At 37.8% G+C, this 15,260-nt stretch overlaps 1 protein-coding gene across 3 annotated transcripts in view; it reads left to right on the forward strand.

Moving 5' to 3' along the window:
- Positions 1 to 4,446: 4,446 nt before the first annotated feature.
- LOC122280821 overlaps positions 4,447 to 15,260 on the forward strand; it is a 77,745-nt gene continuing 66,931 nt past the window's right edge. Inside the window, exons 1-9 of one of the 3 annotated variants that reach the window (XM_043091861.1) lie at positions 4,447 to 4,811; positions 5,243 to 5,336; positions 5,674 to 5,768; positions 5,876 to 6,384; positions 6,549 to 6,759; positions 6,878 to 7,186; positions 8,611 to 8,761; positions 8,953 to 9,090; positions 13,354 to 13,435. In XM_043091861.1, the coding sequence (XP_042947795.1) occupies positions 4,593 to 4,811; positions 5,243 to 5,336; positions 5,674 to 5,768; positions 5,876 to 6,384; positions 6,549 to 6,759; positions 6,878 to 7,186; positions 8,611 to 8,761; positions 8,953 to 9,090; positions 13,354 to 13,435 (1,808 nt within the window). In that variant the 5' untranslated portion in view covers positions 4,447 to 4,592. The remainder of the gene's footprint in view (positions 4,812 to 5,242; positions 5,337 to 5,673; positions 5,769 to 5,875; positions 6,385 to 6,548; positions 6,760 to 6,877; positions 7,187 to 8,610; positions 8,762 to 8,952; positions 9,091 to 13,353; positions 13,436 to 15,260) is intronic. The other 2 variants (XM_043091862.1, XM_043091863.1) reach the window with 2 other exon arrangements.

Genomic DNA, 15,260 nt, shown 5'->3' on the forward strand with positions numbered 1-15,260 from the left:
AGTTTAGTTGGGTACGTATCATTTATTAATAGAGCGGATATCTGCTTTCATAATGAGTTTGATCCAAGTTTAACCGAGCGAGTATTGAGCGACCTATCGAACAGACTAGTTCATTTACAATCCTAGCTAGCAATGACTAGTTAGGAATGTAAATAAAAAATGAAAGAAAATAAAATCTACCGCTTGAATTCTTGAGGAATGGGGGGGAGCCGGCTGGAGATGAAGATCATCGCCGATAATGGATATCCGCCACATGGACGGAAGGATGGCGCCAGATGGATTCACTGATTTTGTCCAAGATGGAGGAAGGGATGAGGGAGAGGTTTAGAGTTATGGGGGAGAGGGAAGGAATGAGTATAGAGGAATGGAATGGGTATTCAGACCAATTTTTCCCTTTTTTTATTACCTAATCACGCGCAGCTCAATCAGTTGAACTTATAGATCCAAATTGTTGGTTTCTGTAGCAACTCCCAACCTTTATATATAGCTAGGATGATTTTCTTGATAAAATTGAGTTGTATGAAAATATGTAAACAGTACAATAGTCCCACTTGATTTTTGAAAGGAAAATGTTACTTAATCCCTTCAATATTACTGCTCGAGTATTTTAATTTTTTTTACTTAACAATTAAGGAAGCGACAATTAGTGAAGTTATATATATTTTTACTTTTTTAATAGTTAAAGGTGTTTAAAAAAATACTTAAAAAATAATAAAAAGACAAAACTATAATTTTATATTAGTGGTACGCCTAATGGTACACATCGCCCTACTCGATAGCATCATCTTTTTTCAAAACAATGTACTATATATTTTTCTTCAGAAGCAAATTGTTAGTTTCTATAGCAGCTCCCAACCTTTCCAAAAAAAAAAGAAAAAGAAAAAGAAAAAGGGTCCACTCCTTTGAAGGGTGAGGTTTTCTCTCTAGTTTCTAGTGGACTTAGAGCATTGTCTCTCAAACACCATGTCTGTATAAGGAAGGGGCAGGGAGGATGAGATTACTAAATTGTGTGAAGGCTTAACACTCACTGAGGAGGAAAGGCAAGAAGTGGTTGTTGCCAAGGAAGACTTGTTCCTATCTACTAAGAGAGTCAAGAGATGCCTAGTTACACTGGTGGTCTCAAACAGAGAGGTTAACAAAGGAGCTTTTTGTACCACCATGCTGAAACTGTGGCATGCAGAGGGACGTATCCCGCTTAGAGAGATTGGGTGGAACAAGTTTTTGGTCTAGTTTCATTTGAAGGAAGACAAGGACTCTATCTTTCAGGCAGACTCTGGTCTTTTGATAAGTTTTTGATCTGCCTCCAAGAGTGTGAGGGTTTAGTAGCTTCTCAAGATATCCAGTTTACTACTAAGCCTTTCTGGGTTCAGTTTCATGATATTCCTTTTGTAGGAATGACCAAGAAGGTGGGGTAACAACTTGGGGCTACAATAGGAGAGGTGTTGTTGGTTGATATAGAAGATAGTGGAGCAGGTTGGGGCCAGTTTTTACATGTGAAAGTTTTGTTAGAGTTGTCCAGACCACTGTCTCGAGGGAGATTTCTGATGTTGGGGGAGAAATGACTATGGATTCCTCTCAAGTATGAGAGACTTCCTAATTTTTGCTTCCAATGTGGCCTTATCCAACACCTAAAACAGAGGTGCTAGAAAAGGGGAAATCAGAGGCTCATGGGAGATGGCAGGCATGAGCAGTATGGCCCTTAGTTGAGGGTGAATCCCCCATCCAAAATCTCATCTTTCAAATGACCCATGGAATGGACTGGACCGGCTCTAAACATGGGGGAAGGGTCAAAGGGTGCAACTAGGGCAGAACAAGAGGACATTGCCCAAAAAGGAAAGGAGCCAGCAGCAGGTACAAGCATGGATGAAGGCAAGCAAGCCTCTAGTTCTTTGGATCTTACCAAGTTGTTAGATCATCAAATAGAGCATGAAGAGGCTGAGTTAGAAAGCATGCAAGTTGACCTTTCACCTCAGGGCCTTTCCTCTATAGAGCCTGCTTTTAACTTTACAGCCTTGAAGGGAAAGGAGGGTTGTCTCCATTCCTTAAATGTGGGGAGGGTGGAAAAGACATCTAAGGCCAAAATGCCAGCAGACAAGATGGAAGCTACATCAGCAGGCTCATTAAGGTGTACTGCCACGTCTTCAGTTCAAAATTCTTTCTTACCAAGAGGCTGCACCAAATCCTTGTCAAGATGGAAGAGAAGAGCCAGGGACTTGAAGGAGAAGGTGAGTGCTAAGCTTCCTTTAACATGTGCTAAAAATAGACCTATATGTGACATATAGGGTCACCTAGGACACTTTATGAAAACAAAACAACAAAAAATTGGTGGAAGGTTTAGTAAGAAAGGATTGGCAAAAACTGTTATGTAGCTTTGCCAAACAAAATGAATATCCTGTGTTGGAACTGTTGAGGGCTTGGAAACCCTCGAACAGTTTGTGAGTTTCACCTATTGGTGAAAGAGAAGTCTCCCAGTGTTGTTATTCTTATTGAAACTAAATGCAAAAGACAAAAAATAGAAGCCATTTGCAATAAATTGAGATTTGAACATAGTTTTGTAGTTGACAATTTGTGGAGGAGTGGTGTTTTGGCAGTGATGTGGACAGACGTTTGTCAATTACACCCAGAGTCATATATCCTTGGAAATGCAAGTGAAGAATTGGGATCACAAGTGGCTCTTGACTGGCCTCTATGGTAACCCCTTGGTTGCTAAGAGGATGGAAAGTTGGAACCTTTTGAGGCAGATAACCCTAAATGATAAAGTACCTTGGCTATATGGGGGATTTCAATGAGATCACATCTCAAGATGAAAAAGTTGGTGCTGCTCTAAGACCTTATAAATAAATGGAACTTTTCAGGGAAGCTCTAGAGTAGTGTGGATTGAGTGACATGGATTATGAGGGCTCTAAATATACTTGCTGTAATGGTAGAGAAGGCAGCGCATTCAACAAAGAGATGTTAGATAGAGTAGTTGGCAATCGAGTTTGGAACTCTCTTCATGAACATACTGAGACCTCTATTCTCCCAGTTCAATGCTCTGATCACAAACCCTTGCTCACCTCCTGTAACAACCCTTTCAGTCTTTTCATGCCCAAGAAGAGAACATTTAGGTATGAGGCTACCTGGTCTAGGAAGGAAGAATGTTATGAGATTATTAAGCATGCATGGTTTGGCACTCCAGCTGCCTCTAGCAGTACTAACTTCATTAAAAAGGGATTGGTTAGGTGCTAGCAACAGCTAACCAAATGGAGTAAATCTCCTCTCTGGGATTCTAGAAAGGCCATTGCTGAGAAGAGGGATAATATAAGAGTTGCAAACCTGAACCAAGGGGATCACTCAGGGACAATTAGATGTTTGCAGAGGGAAGTGAATGATCTTCTTGAAGATGAGGACCTCATATGGCGGCAAAGGGCCAATCAAAGGTGGTTAAGAGATGGTGTTAGGAATACCAAATTCTAACAGTACTGTGCTAGCCAAAGGAAGAAGTCCAACTTAATTCAAGTATTTCTAGGGTGGATGGGATGCTTGCCTCACAGCCTAAGGAACTTAGTGACTTGTTTCAGACCTATTACATTGGCCTCTTCACCTCCTCTCAGCCTCAAGGGATTAGAGACAATCTAGTTCACCTGAGGAAAGTAGTGACTACTGAAATGAATGACCAGTTATTCTCTAATTTCACAACTGAAGAGATAAACTGGTTGTCTTTGAATTGAATCCTCTTAGCTCCCTAGGGCCTCATGAGTTCCTTGTAATTTTTTACTAGGACACTATTGGTAAAAATCTAGTGAGTGCAGTGAAGGATGTGCTATCTTCTAGGTTAGGCCTTGAAGTGTTGAATGAAACCTACACCATTCTCATTCCCAAGAAACAGGACCTTAAACTAGTTACTGAATTTCGTCTTATTAGCCTTTGTAATGTGTCCTACAAGGTTATTACCAAAGTCCTAGTAAACAGGCTGAAAAGGATCATTCATATGATAATTTCCCCAACTCAAAGTGCATTCATTCCTAGTAGACTAATCTCGGGTAATGTTATTGTGGCTTATGAGGCTTTTCACACCGTAAAGACTAGAATGCAAGGGAGGAAGGAAGGCTATATGGCTCTAAAATTAGATATGAGTAAGACATATAATCGAGTTGAGTTTTTAGAAGCTATCATTCAGTAGATGGGTTTTGATTGCAGGGTGCAATGTATTTCTTCAATAAACTATGCTCTTCTCATAAATGGTGCCCCTCAATAGAAGTTCCATCGGTCTATTATGTATGTACTTAGAAATTTAAACAATACAGCTCATGTCCTAGCTTGGGATGCTTTACTCCTCAAAGAGGTTATTCAACTGGAGAACTCTCTTCCTTGTATTCTTATTTTGGTTCTTGATTTTAATGAGATCAATCATCGTTTCAAAAAAAAAAAAAAAAAAAAAAAAAAAAATATGAGGATACAGATTTGAAAACAGCCCAAGACGGGGGAACAGCACACCAGCTGACAGAGGCACTAAACCCACTTGAAAAATAACTAAATGAAAAAAACGAAGGAAAAGCCCTGGCATAGGGTTTATCATAACCTCTGTTTGAATATTCTGTTTCTTCTCAGCTATGAGAAACCGCCCACAAACGCTAGAGGAAGTAGTTTTGGATATGTCTACGAGTAGGAGCGGCTCCATGAACTCTCTTATGGCTTCACTCTCAACGAGTTTCGGGAAAGTGCCTCCGGTGGCTGTCCCAGCGATGTTGGATTGCATATTGGCTTCCACTAGCTTACCTCCATCGTCTCTCTTCGCTTCTCTTCTTGACGCTTTCCCTAATCTCATTAAGGTATATCAGCAATTCCATCAAACACCGGGCTTGTATAACCTCTACTTGTGTGCTTGGTGGCTGATAAAATGCAGGAAAAGCAAAATTAAGCATTCTCATTTTAAATGCAAGTGGGTTAAGAACAGAGTAAAAGTGAAATGTTGTGCCAAGTGAATACGAGAAAGGATTTTGAGACTACATTTATCTTACCCCCCAAGAAAAAAGAAGGCTTTTGAGCTTAATGTGGTCATGGGTTTGCCTTGAATTACGAAGTGGATGCGTTACCACTTAAGTCTTTGCAGGCATCTTGCAGTTTATTTTTCTGTAGAGCATTGCTCATTTTGTTTTTGTGACTTGTAAAATAGTTGTAAGAGTTGTAAGTTTATCATTTTCTATTATTAAAGATTATATAAAGGGTGGTTAAATTATTAGGGTTTGGTTAATTTGTGTAGGATATTATCGAGGAGGATGGGAAGTTGGGTCGTGATCGGTGTAACTATCTTACATCATTGGTGGGTGCACTTTGTCACCTTCTAAAAAAACTTGGTGAGTTATCATGGAACGCCCAATCTGGGAAATAGGTTTTCTCTACCAGTTGAGATTGTAAGATTAATACCATGTACTTCCCTTGAATCTCTGCAGACCCTGTTAGGTCGCTTTATTGTTAAGAAAGTAAATACCTTTTACAAGGAAGTTGCTATGTCTGTTTGGTTGGACAAAGACTCGGGGAAAGAATGTGTTAATTTTAAGAAACTTCCATTTTATCTACTTTCCTTCAGTATATTCTCTTTGATCAAGTTTATGTGTCTTGTTATGTGATCTGAGTTATATTTACCTTTAGAAAATACTAGACCTTTTAAACTTGACTAAAATTCCATTGCAGGGGCCAATAATAATGCTTTGCAATCATTTATGTCAATAAGTTTTATTCCTTTGTTGAAGCTGGTGGATGCATCTGACCGTGAACTGCTTAACCAGGTAGATTGTCTAAAGAGGGTGCTATCATCTTTAGTGGAGTCTTTGATGTTTCACCTGCATCTAACTGTTATTTGGTGCTACTGTTCTTGGCTTTGCATTAAATCTAGATTGGCGAATTGTTCATCAATGTTGTGATAGAGACTAATTCCTGGGTTGTTGTGGAAGAAAACTTGGTGCCATTGTTTGTTAGATTTGTTGGTCTTTCTGCGGGTATGCTTCAACACAAAGAGTCAGATGCCTTCGAATGTGCAGTTTTCAAAGGTTTAAATGAACTGAGAAATGTTGTGGGTGGGGTAAAAGAACACATTCTTTCTCCATCTGGACCCTTCCCACTACCAATATCGTGTCATATTCTAACCTTAATGCTGGATGCTTCCCTTCAAAGCTTGCAATCAGCTTCAATCTCAGAATTGATTGTGGCAAATGATTATTATGCAGAGAAGTTTGCTGCTAATTTAATTTGGGATCTTTGTAATTTGACTGAACGACTGCTTCTACAAAGTTTGGAACACCGGTCCTGCACGATTCACTTTTTTCTCCCAATTATTTTCAAAGCATTTGTTTCATATCGGTCTTTTGAAATCTCAGTTCATGGGCAGAAACAAATACTTTTGAGGTAAACTACTACTTTTTTCAACTATGTGAATTTGCATCTTTTTTTTTGATAGTAAAATCTTTTTAATTAGTTTATTGTGAATTTGCATCTTGTTTACCAGATTTGATATGAACTAGCACTTTGACTTTGTCTTTCTCTACCAACTATATGTCATTGTCTCACAGGAAGAGTTTCCTTGAAGAAATCTGGAAGTGCTGCAGAACACTGTTTTCTCTTGGAACTTTAGAGAGAAGAGATGCCTATAATGTACTCTCCATGTATTTCTCTTCTCTTCCTTGTACAGAACAATGTGATGTTGCTGACACAAGTGTGAGCGAGGAAGAATTCGACATAAGATCTGAAAAAGAATTTTGGGACGAAATTAAAAGAGGATTGGTAGCAGAGTGTTAATTTTTAAATAATTTTTTGTTAAACCATTCTGATTTGTTGGTAAACATAGCACATGCTGATTGTTTTATTTTTCCCTTCCCCCCTCCTTGGCGGGGTTGATCAGGTTGATAAAGAGGGACTGGTGAGGAAGCAGTCGTTACAAATGTTGAAGAATGTACTTCCCATTAATGGAGGAAGCCAACCCTCTTCTGTTGTTTCAGACACGAAATTGTGTGAAAGGTCAATCCCTCGTGGTATGACAAAGAGGGAGCTGTGGGCTGACAAGGAAGCCAAGTCAATGGGTATTGGAAAAATCAACAAATCAGCTGATCAAAATTTGAACAGCCACCAGCAGTGGGAGGCATTTATACTATTATATGAGATGCTTGAAGAGTATGGTACTCACTTAGTTGAAGCGGCATGGAATCATCAGGTTCTGTCCTTCATATTTCTAATGAATCTCCTGAATTCGCTATTTAGATTTCATTATTTTCTCATGTATGTATGAAATGGTTGTGTGCGGATCCCTTTGCTTTTGAAGCCAACTTGGGGTTTTTAATAACAACTATTTTCATAGATGAGTTCACAATCCTGTTATTTGACTTCTGAATTTTTAGCATCTCAAAATCACTTCTTATTCCAAATATTAGTGTTCCCATGCATCAAAAGTAATAGCTGTCCTGACTCCAATTGGATCTTCTACAGACAGGACAGTCGTATACCGAAGACAGTTGAATCAATAAAAAAAACTAGGAAAAGTACATAAATAAGTAAATTGAATATGGCTCTATAAATACAACTATAACTCTATTTGTTTGACTAAAATTTAAAATAAAGGTGGAAACTAAAGGAAAGGAAAATTTTTTTTTTGATAGGTAGTCAAGGAAGGAACATTATAAAATATCTATGATAGAATTCTTGAAGTCAAATTAAGTGATACCAAGAAAAATGAAGACGGGATGGTTCCATTTTCTTCTTCAGTTGAAAAAATATGAGAGAAGCCTTTCTAGGTTTCTTCTCTCTGGAGCATCTCTAATGATTCTTCTTGAATATCTCTAGAAGGATTTCACCTTGGCAGGCTACTTGGATAGGGAAGGGAATTGTGCCGTGGAGCAAAGGATTTTGAAAATGTATTTACAAGGAGGCATCATGGTGAAGTGATTGATATCTTGCATTGTGGAAATAAGTGAGAAGTAGTCATTAAGGAGAATAAATTTCTCTTCACAATCATTTGGTTTATTTCATAAATTGAAAAATTATGTTGGGATATAGGGAGGTCTAGCAAATTCAGTTTTTATTGTTTGTTGGATGGAGCAAAGGCTAAGGTCTTACCTAAACTTGATCCTGGATGCTGAAAGCTATCATACTAACCAAGGTATCAGATGCTTGCTTACAAAATAATACATTGAGTGCTTGATCTACTGATGTTCCAGATCCAATTTCTTACCAGAAAAGAGGTTCCAGGTCCGATTTATGAGGGTATTCACTGACTTAGAATGGAAAAAAGTGTTGGGGAAGATAGGAATGTAAAGAAAGGTCATACTTCAAAAAACAAGTTATAAAAGCATTGAGGCCGGGACACCTTGCTGATGAAAAACAATTGTCCTGTTTCAAGAATTTACTTTATTAGAAATATAAAATTTCCTTCCATGCAACCAGGTATACTCATTGGCTGATGAAATGAATAATTCTTGCATAGGCTAGCTTGTAATGCATCTCAGTATAGTAAATGTCTCCTTGAAGTGAAGGCTTCATTTTTGCTTTGCAGACTTTAATGCATTGCTATTATTTTTTCAGGCTTAATGCATTGCTATTATTTTTTCAGGCTATCTGCTAGAAACTTTTTATTTGTTGCAGGTATCGTTGTTGCTTCAATTCTCTATGTCCCATGTTAATTTTGCAAGCCTTGTGGATGGAATCCATCGAAACCAGAGTGAAATCATGGGTGAAATTTTTAATTGGTTATCAATTCTTTGGGAACGAGGCTTCTGTCACGATAATCCTCAAGGTACTGCTTATTAGAAAATCCTCAAGGAACTGATGACTTAACAAGCACGTGTTATTTAGTTTGTTCATAGGCATATTCAATATACTGTAAACAAGGCAATTATAGTTTTTCATAAGATATTGGAGTGAATTAATATATTTCCTTTTGTCTAAGTGTAACGCAGTTTTGTTTTTGTATGAATTGTGATGCAGTTAGGTGCTTGATTATGCAGTCATTTCTGGGAATAGAGTGGAAGAATTATGGAAACTCTGCAAAATCTGTGCCTGAAACTTTTGTTCTTGGTCCATTCATACAAGCGTTGAATGACCCTGTGCACCACAAAGAGTTTGGTTTGTTGTCAACTTGATTGGTCCTCTGCACTAACAACACTCTTTAAGCATATTTAGTTCTATTGCAGTATATTATAGGCAATTACTTGTGATATATTTAGGGAATCACAAGTAAAAAGAATGGTATGCTTTCGTAATCCATACCCTAATTAACTATCTACCATCTAGCTTTTTTTGAGAGTATCGGCCTATATGTGGATGGAATCTCACGTTGCTTATGAGAGAGAAGTTTTGGCCCTTTATAATGTTTCTAAGGGGGGCTCCAATTGTAACCTTGACTAATCATGTTGGAGTATAGGCTCAAATGTGGTTTTGATTTTCCTTGAGTTGTTACATTGTTTCCCAAACTTTGCTTCACTCTCCCTTAATGAAATCTAGATGAGAATATTAGTTATCCTTGGATTTCTTTTGGCAATGAATCAGAATATGCTCTCCTTTTAATAATTTCTTGAAGATTTCTGTTTTCGCATTCATTTAGATTCCCGTTCTTATAAAATCTTTTTGGTATTAATAAATCAACTCAGTGATTTGGTCTCGGATCTGATTGTGTCTTCAATTTATATTAATAATAAATCGTTTGAAGCATCCTTTTTGTTTGATTTTCTTATTTGCTTGCGTAAAATGTTCGCAATTTTGTCTATCAGTGGCAATATGAGGTTTTAGTGTCAGTGCTTGACCCGGTTGGTTGATTTACCCATGGCGGGAGGGGAATTCACATTGTCAAATGGGAGAGCATGGATCTGGTTGGACAGATTTTTGATTTTGGCTTCTTGGGAAGCCTTATTTCCGGAAGTGAGGAAGAAAAGGTTGCAGAAAATTTTTTTTAACCACTATCCTATCTTATTGGATTGTGGGGGCATTGTAAGCGGGAGAAGATATTTTAAATTTGAAAATATGTGGTTGAAGGATGAGGGCTTTGTTGAAAGGGTTAGGAGGTGGTGGGCCTCTTATAACTTTTCTGGCACTCCAAGTTTTGTTTTGGTTAAAGCGCTAAAACAAAACTTGAAGAGATGGAATGTGGAGACTTTTGGTAATGTAGTAAATAAAAGAAAACAGCTTATGGAACAGTTGCAAATTCTGGAAGATAAAGAGATTGTGGGAGATATTTCCTATGAGAAGGAGAAGAAAAAAGGGGTGAATGCTGAAATTGAAAAGCTTTCTCTTATGGGGGAAATTTCGTGGAGGCAAAAATCCCAGATTCTTTTGGTGTTGAAGGAAGGCGATAACTGTACGAAATTCTTTCATAAAATGGCAACTTCTCACTGTAGATTCAATGCTATTGAAGCTCTTCATGATGGTGATAATGTTCTTTCCGATACTGGGGAGATGGAAGACCACATTGTGAGTTATTATGAAAAGCTTTTTAGGGAACAACATTCATGGACACCAAAGTTAGATGGGCTGGTGTTTGAGTCCATTGATCAATTGAGTGCAGATCGGTTGCAGAGATCTTGATGTGGTTAGAGGTATGACTAAGGACAAGGCACTTGGCCCGGATATTTTTTCCATGGTGTTTTCCCAAGCATGTTGGGAAATTGTGAAGGATGACATTATGAAAGATTTTGGTGAATTCCCCTCTTTCCTGAAATTTGAGAAGAGTATTAATACTACATTCATTGCTCTCATTCCTAAAAAGGCAGGTGTTGTGGAGATGAGGGATTTTCGCCCTATTAGCTTGGTAAATGGGGTGTATAAAATCATTGCCAAGGTGTTAGCCAATCGTATTAGTGTGGATATGGACAAGATTATATTGAAGTCTCAGAATGCATTTGTGAGGAGAAGACAAATTCTTGACTCGGTTCCAATTGCTAATGAATGCTTGGAAAGTAGAATAAGAATGGGTAAACTGGAGTTTTAGTTAAATTGGACATGGAAAAGGCTTTTGATCATGTCAATTGGGATTTTCTTTGTTACATACTTGGGAGATTTGGTTTTGGTGAGAAGTGGTGTTCCTGGATTAAACATTGTATTTCGACGGCCAGATTTTTGATATTAGTGAATGGCAATCCTGTTGGCTTTTTTAACAGCTCTCGGGTTTTGAGGCAAGGAGACCCCTTATCTCCTTCCCTTTTTGTAGTAGTGATGGATGCTTTGAGTTGTATGCTTGAAGTGGCTATTGAATGAAGATTTATGTCGGGATTTGTGGTGGGTGATGAGACTCGGGATAGTATTACAGTATCACATTTGCTTTTTGCATACGACACTTTGATTCTATGTGATAATGATAAGGATCACCTTCATGTTTTGAGAGCCTTACTGTTATGTTTTGAAGCTGTCTTTGGTTTAAGAATTAATCTTTCCAACTTTGAAATTGTTCTAGTGGGTATGGTCAAGAATATTTTGGATTTGGCCTGTATTTTGGGATGTAAGGTAGTTTCATTACCGATGAGATACCTTGGACTACCTTTGTGTGCTCCTCACAAATCAGTTTCTATTTGGGATGGGGTTATTGAGAAGATTAGGACGAGGTTAGCTGGCTGGAAAAAATTATACTTGTCAAAAGGTGGAAGAGTTGCATTGATTAAGAGCACATTGACTAATCTCCCTACTTATTTCCTCTCTCTCTTTCCTTTATCAGTTGGGGTTGCTAAAAGAATAGGGAGGATTTGTCGGAATTTTTTGTGGGATGGTAATGGGGAGGAAAGAAAGTTTCATTTGGTGAGTTGGAATAAGGTTTGTCTCCTGGTGTCTTGTAGAGGTTTGGGAGTGCGAAATTTAAGACTTTTCAACAAAGCTCTTCTTGGGAAATGGCTTTGGAGGTATCTTAATGAGACTAATGCATTTTGAAGAATTATTGTGGATGTTAAATATGGGAGGACGTGGGGGAGTTGGTGTACGAATGAAGTAAGAGGGATGTTTAGCGTGGGTTTGTGGAAGTCTATTCAGCTGGGATTTTATTTTTTTTTGTTTTTTTGGGGGGGGGGGGGGGGGGGGCTTGTCAAGAATACTAAATTCAAGGTGGAGGAGGGGGCAAAGATCTATTTTGCCATGACATTTGGTGTGGGGATTTACCTCTTAAGGATGTTTACCCTAATCGTTTTAGGATTGCTAGAGATAAAGGGGCTGCAGTGGCTGATTCCTATCACTTTTCTAACAATTTGATTCACTGGACTGTGGAATTCGCTAGAGATGTACTTGATTGGGAAGTATGTGAAGTTTCTGATTTATTTGGAAGATTATTTGAGATGAAGCTTGATCAGAACAGGGAGGATAGTCTGCAGTGGGTGCATACAGTTAATTCCAGATTTTCATTGAGTTCTTTTTACAAGGTGTTAACGTGTCATGGGGTCAAAGATTATCCCTGGAAAAGTATTTGGAGAGCCAAGGTGCCTAGTAAGGTTGCTTTATTCTGTTGGCTGGTGTCTCTTGGGAAAATTTTAACCATGGACAACTTGAGGAAAAGAGGCTTATCAGTAGTTGATTGGTGTTTTATGTATAAGAAGGATGGTGAATCTATTGATCATCTTTTTCTTCATTTTGAGGTGGTGGCTTTTTGTGGAATGAGATTTCTGCAAGGGTTGGCATTTTTTGGGTGATGCCTGTGCGTGTGGAAGATTTCTTTGCATGCTGGCAAGGTATTGTGGGGAGAAGTAACAGCACAGCAGTGTTGAAGATGATCCCCTTGTGCTTGCTTTGGTGTTTATGGTTGGAGAGGAACAGGAGGTGCTTTGAAGATTGTGAACGTTCTTTAGGGGAACTTTGGGAGTTTTTCCTTACTACTTTAACTTTTTGGGTGAAGAATCTTGTAAGTAATGGGAATGACTGTAATGTTTTGCTTTAGTTGTATTCTGTTTTAGCTTGTAAGTAGGTGTTCTCATCTGTATGTTACTTGGGCTATGCATATTCACTTGGAATAAAATTTCTCTTATTAATTATAAAAAAAAAAGTGTCACTGCTTGATGTAAGATTATTGGAATTGAAAGCTCTATTGTAGATGATTGCTCTCTAGGTAGTCACAGGATGAACGTACCTTGCCATATTGTTTATATTGTAGTTTTTGGAGATTGAAAGTTTCATGATTTTAATTGCAAGTTTCTGTCTCAATAGTTGGGGATCATTAATAATCTCTCTCTCTCTCTCTCTCTCTCTCTATATATATATATATATATAGATATATCTAAATTCAAACTTTAGGTTTTCTTTTAGTAAGACTGTCTAGTGCTTTTCCTTCACTCATCACTAATGTTGTGAGGAAAAGGATTTGTTTAATTTATCATGTTCTGATACGATGGTTTTTTTTTTTTTCCATCTTTTCTCTTACAGGTGTAAAAGGAGTCTACTCATCCAGGATAATTGAGGGTGCAGCCCAGTTTTTACACCAATACACAAGTTGCCTCAACGAGAGGTATGCTATCAGTTCTTGATAGATAAGATACCATGTGCATAAAGAAGTAATTGTGGTGAAAAATGCTGCAAGAACGAGTTCATGCTGCAAATCAGAAGATAAAGCCTTAAAAGACTGATAACCAGTTATTAGAATAATTCTTGTTGTCAATAGATTAGTGCATTCTGATATTTTCATTCACAATTAAGTGCAGTGAGGAATTCGAGGTAGATTTTGACTGGTTTGATTTGTTTCTAGATAGAAAAAAATTCTACTTATCACCTCCTACACCACACACCAATATGTGATTTGTCATTTTTGCCCTTCTATTTAAACACACACATATTGATGTGTAAATATATATATTTCAATAGAAGGACAAAAATGAAAAATCACATGTTGGTGTGTGGTGTGAGATGATAAGTAGCATTTCTTAGATACGTAGATATTATTTCAGTACTCTGCCAAAACTAGTTGACCATATTAATTAGATTTTTAATTCCCAAAAATTGACAAGATTGTCACTTTGTCCCAGAAACTTCAGCAAAACTAAACTGACGGTAACATCCTTTGAAATAGAACTAGTTTCGCCATACGTGCACTTTCCCGTATCTGGAACTGTGATCCAGATTGAAGAATAGTTGTGTGGTGTTGCTATCCAGATTTCCAGTTTCAGAAATCCCAGTTTCCAATATTGAACTTTGATGAAAGAGAAATGTTTTAGCCACAAAGAGATCCCACAAAAGTAAATCCTCAAACTGACGTAGCTTGATATAGTATGTTAGATTGTAAAGCTACTTTTATTGTAAAGTAGATCTAACGTATCATATGAAGTTATGTCAATTTGTGCCCTTACTTTTGTGGGATCTCTTTGTGGCTGTAGCGCTTCTCTTTTGTTCCACAAAAAATGATCTGATTTTATTTTTCCTTTCTGAAATAACAGTCTTTTTAGAATATATAATTGACTATTTATTATGGTCTATAACTTTGGGAAAATGAAAAGGTCTATCTCACTTTTTTCTTTAATATTTCAAAACTAAAATATGTATCTGAATGAATTGGTTGGGTAGCCATAAAAGGTTTCTCTTTCAAGAAGTTTTTATTTGCCGTGTTAACGGCTAACTCACATTCATGCGCTTATGGGTTATATGTTCACAAACATTATACTGCAAGAGTCCTATTTACCATGAACCATCATGTATCAAATCATCAAAGCATACCCTCATTGCACCATGAACCAGGCATTAGGAGCATAGCAGTTTCCTATAACTGTAGCATGTAGCCTAATGTACAATTTTTCTGGTAACACTGCTGAGAATTTGATGGAAGGTTTCTCTTGGGGTTGAGACCAGCTGGCTGCATCAACTATGCAAGTGACTTTGCTTTGTACAAAAGCTACTGACATTCTAGTTTGTTTTGGAGGGCCACGAAATGGATTCTGCCAGGCATTAGGAGCATGAAAGCATACCCTCATTGCACCATGAACCAGGCATTAGGAGCATAGCAGTTTCCTATAACTGTAGCATGTAGCCTAATGTACAATTTTTCCGGTAACACTGCTTAGAATTTGACGGAAGGTTTCTCTCGGAGTTGAGACCAGCTGGCTGCATCAACCATGCAAGTGACTTTGCTTTGTACAAAAGCTACTGACATTCTAGTTTGTATTGGAGGGCCATGAAATGGATTCTGCCAGCCCCTCCGTCATAAAAAAACAAAAAAGGAAAAACGGAACTAGTTGGAACTATTCATTCCATGTGGTTACAGGCTTCCAGTGTGCTTGGGTTGAATTAAATATGTACCTTTACTCATAAAAAAATGTGGTACCTGTAATTATAAAAAAAAATTC

Source organism: Carya illinoinensis, chromosome 11 (assembly GCF_018687715.1).
Source record: "Carya illinoinensis cultivar Pawnee chromosome 11, C.illinoinensisPawnee_v1, whole genome shotgun sequence".
In the NCBI taxonomy this organism is placed as follows: domain Eukaryota; kingdom Viridiplantae; phylum Streptophyta; class Magnoliopsida; order Fagales; family Juglandaceae; genus Carya; species Carya illinoinensis.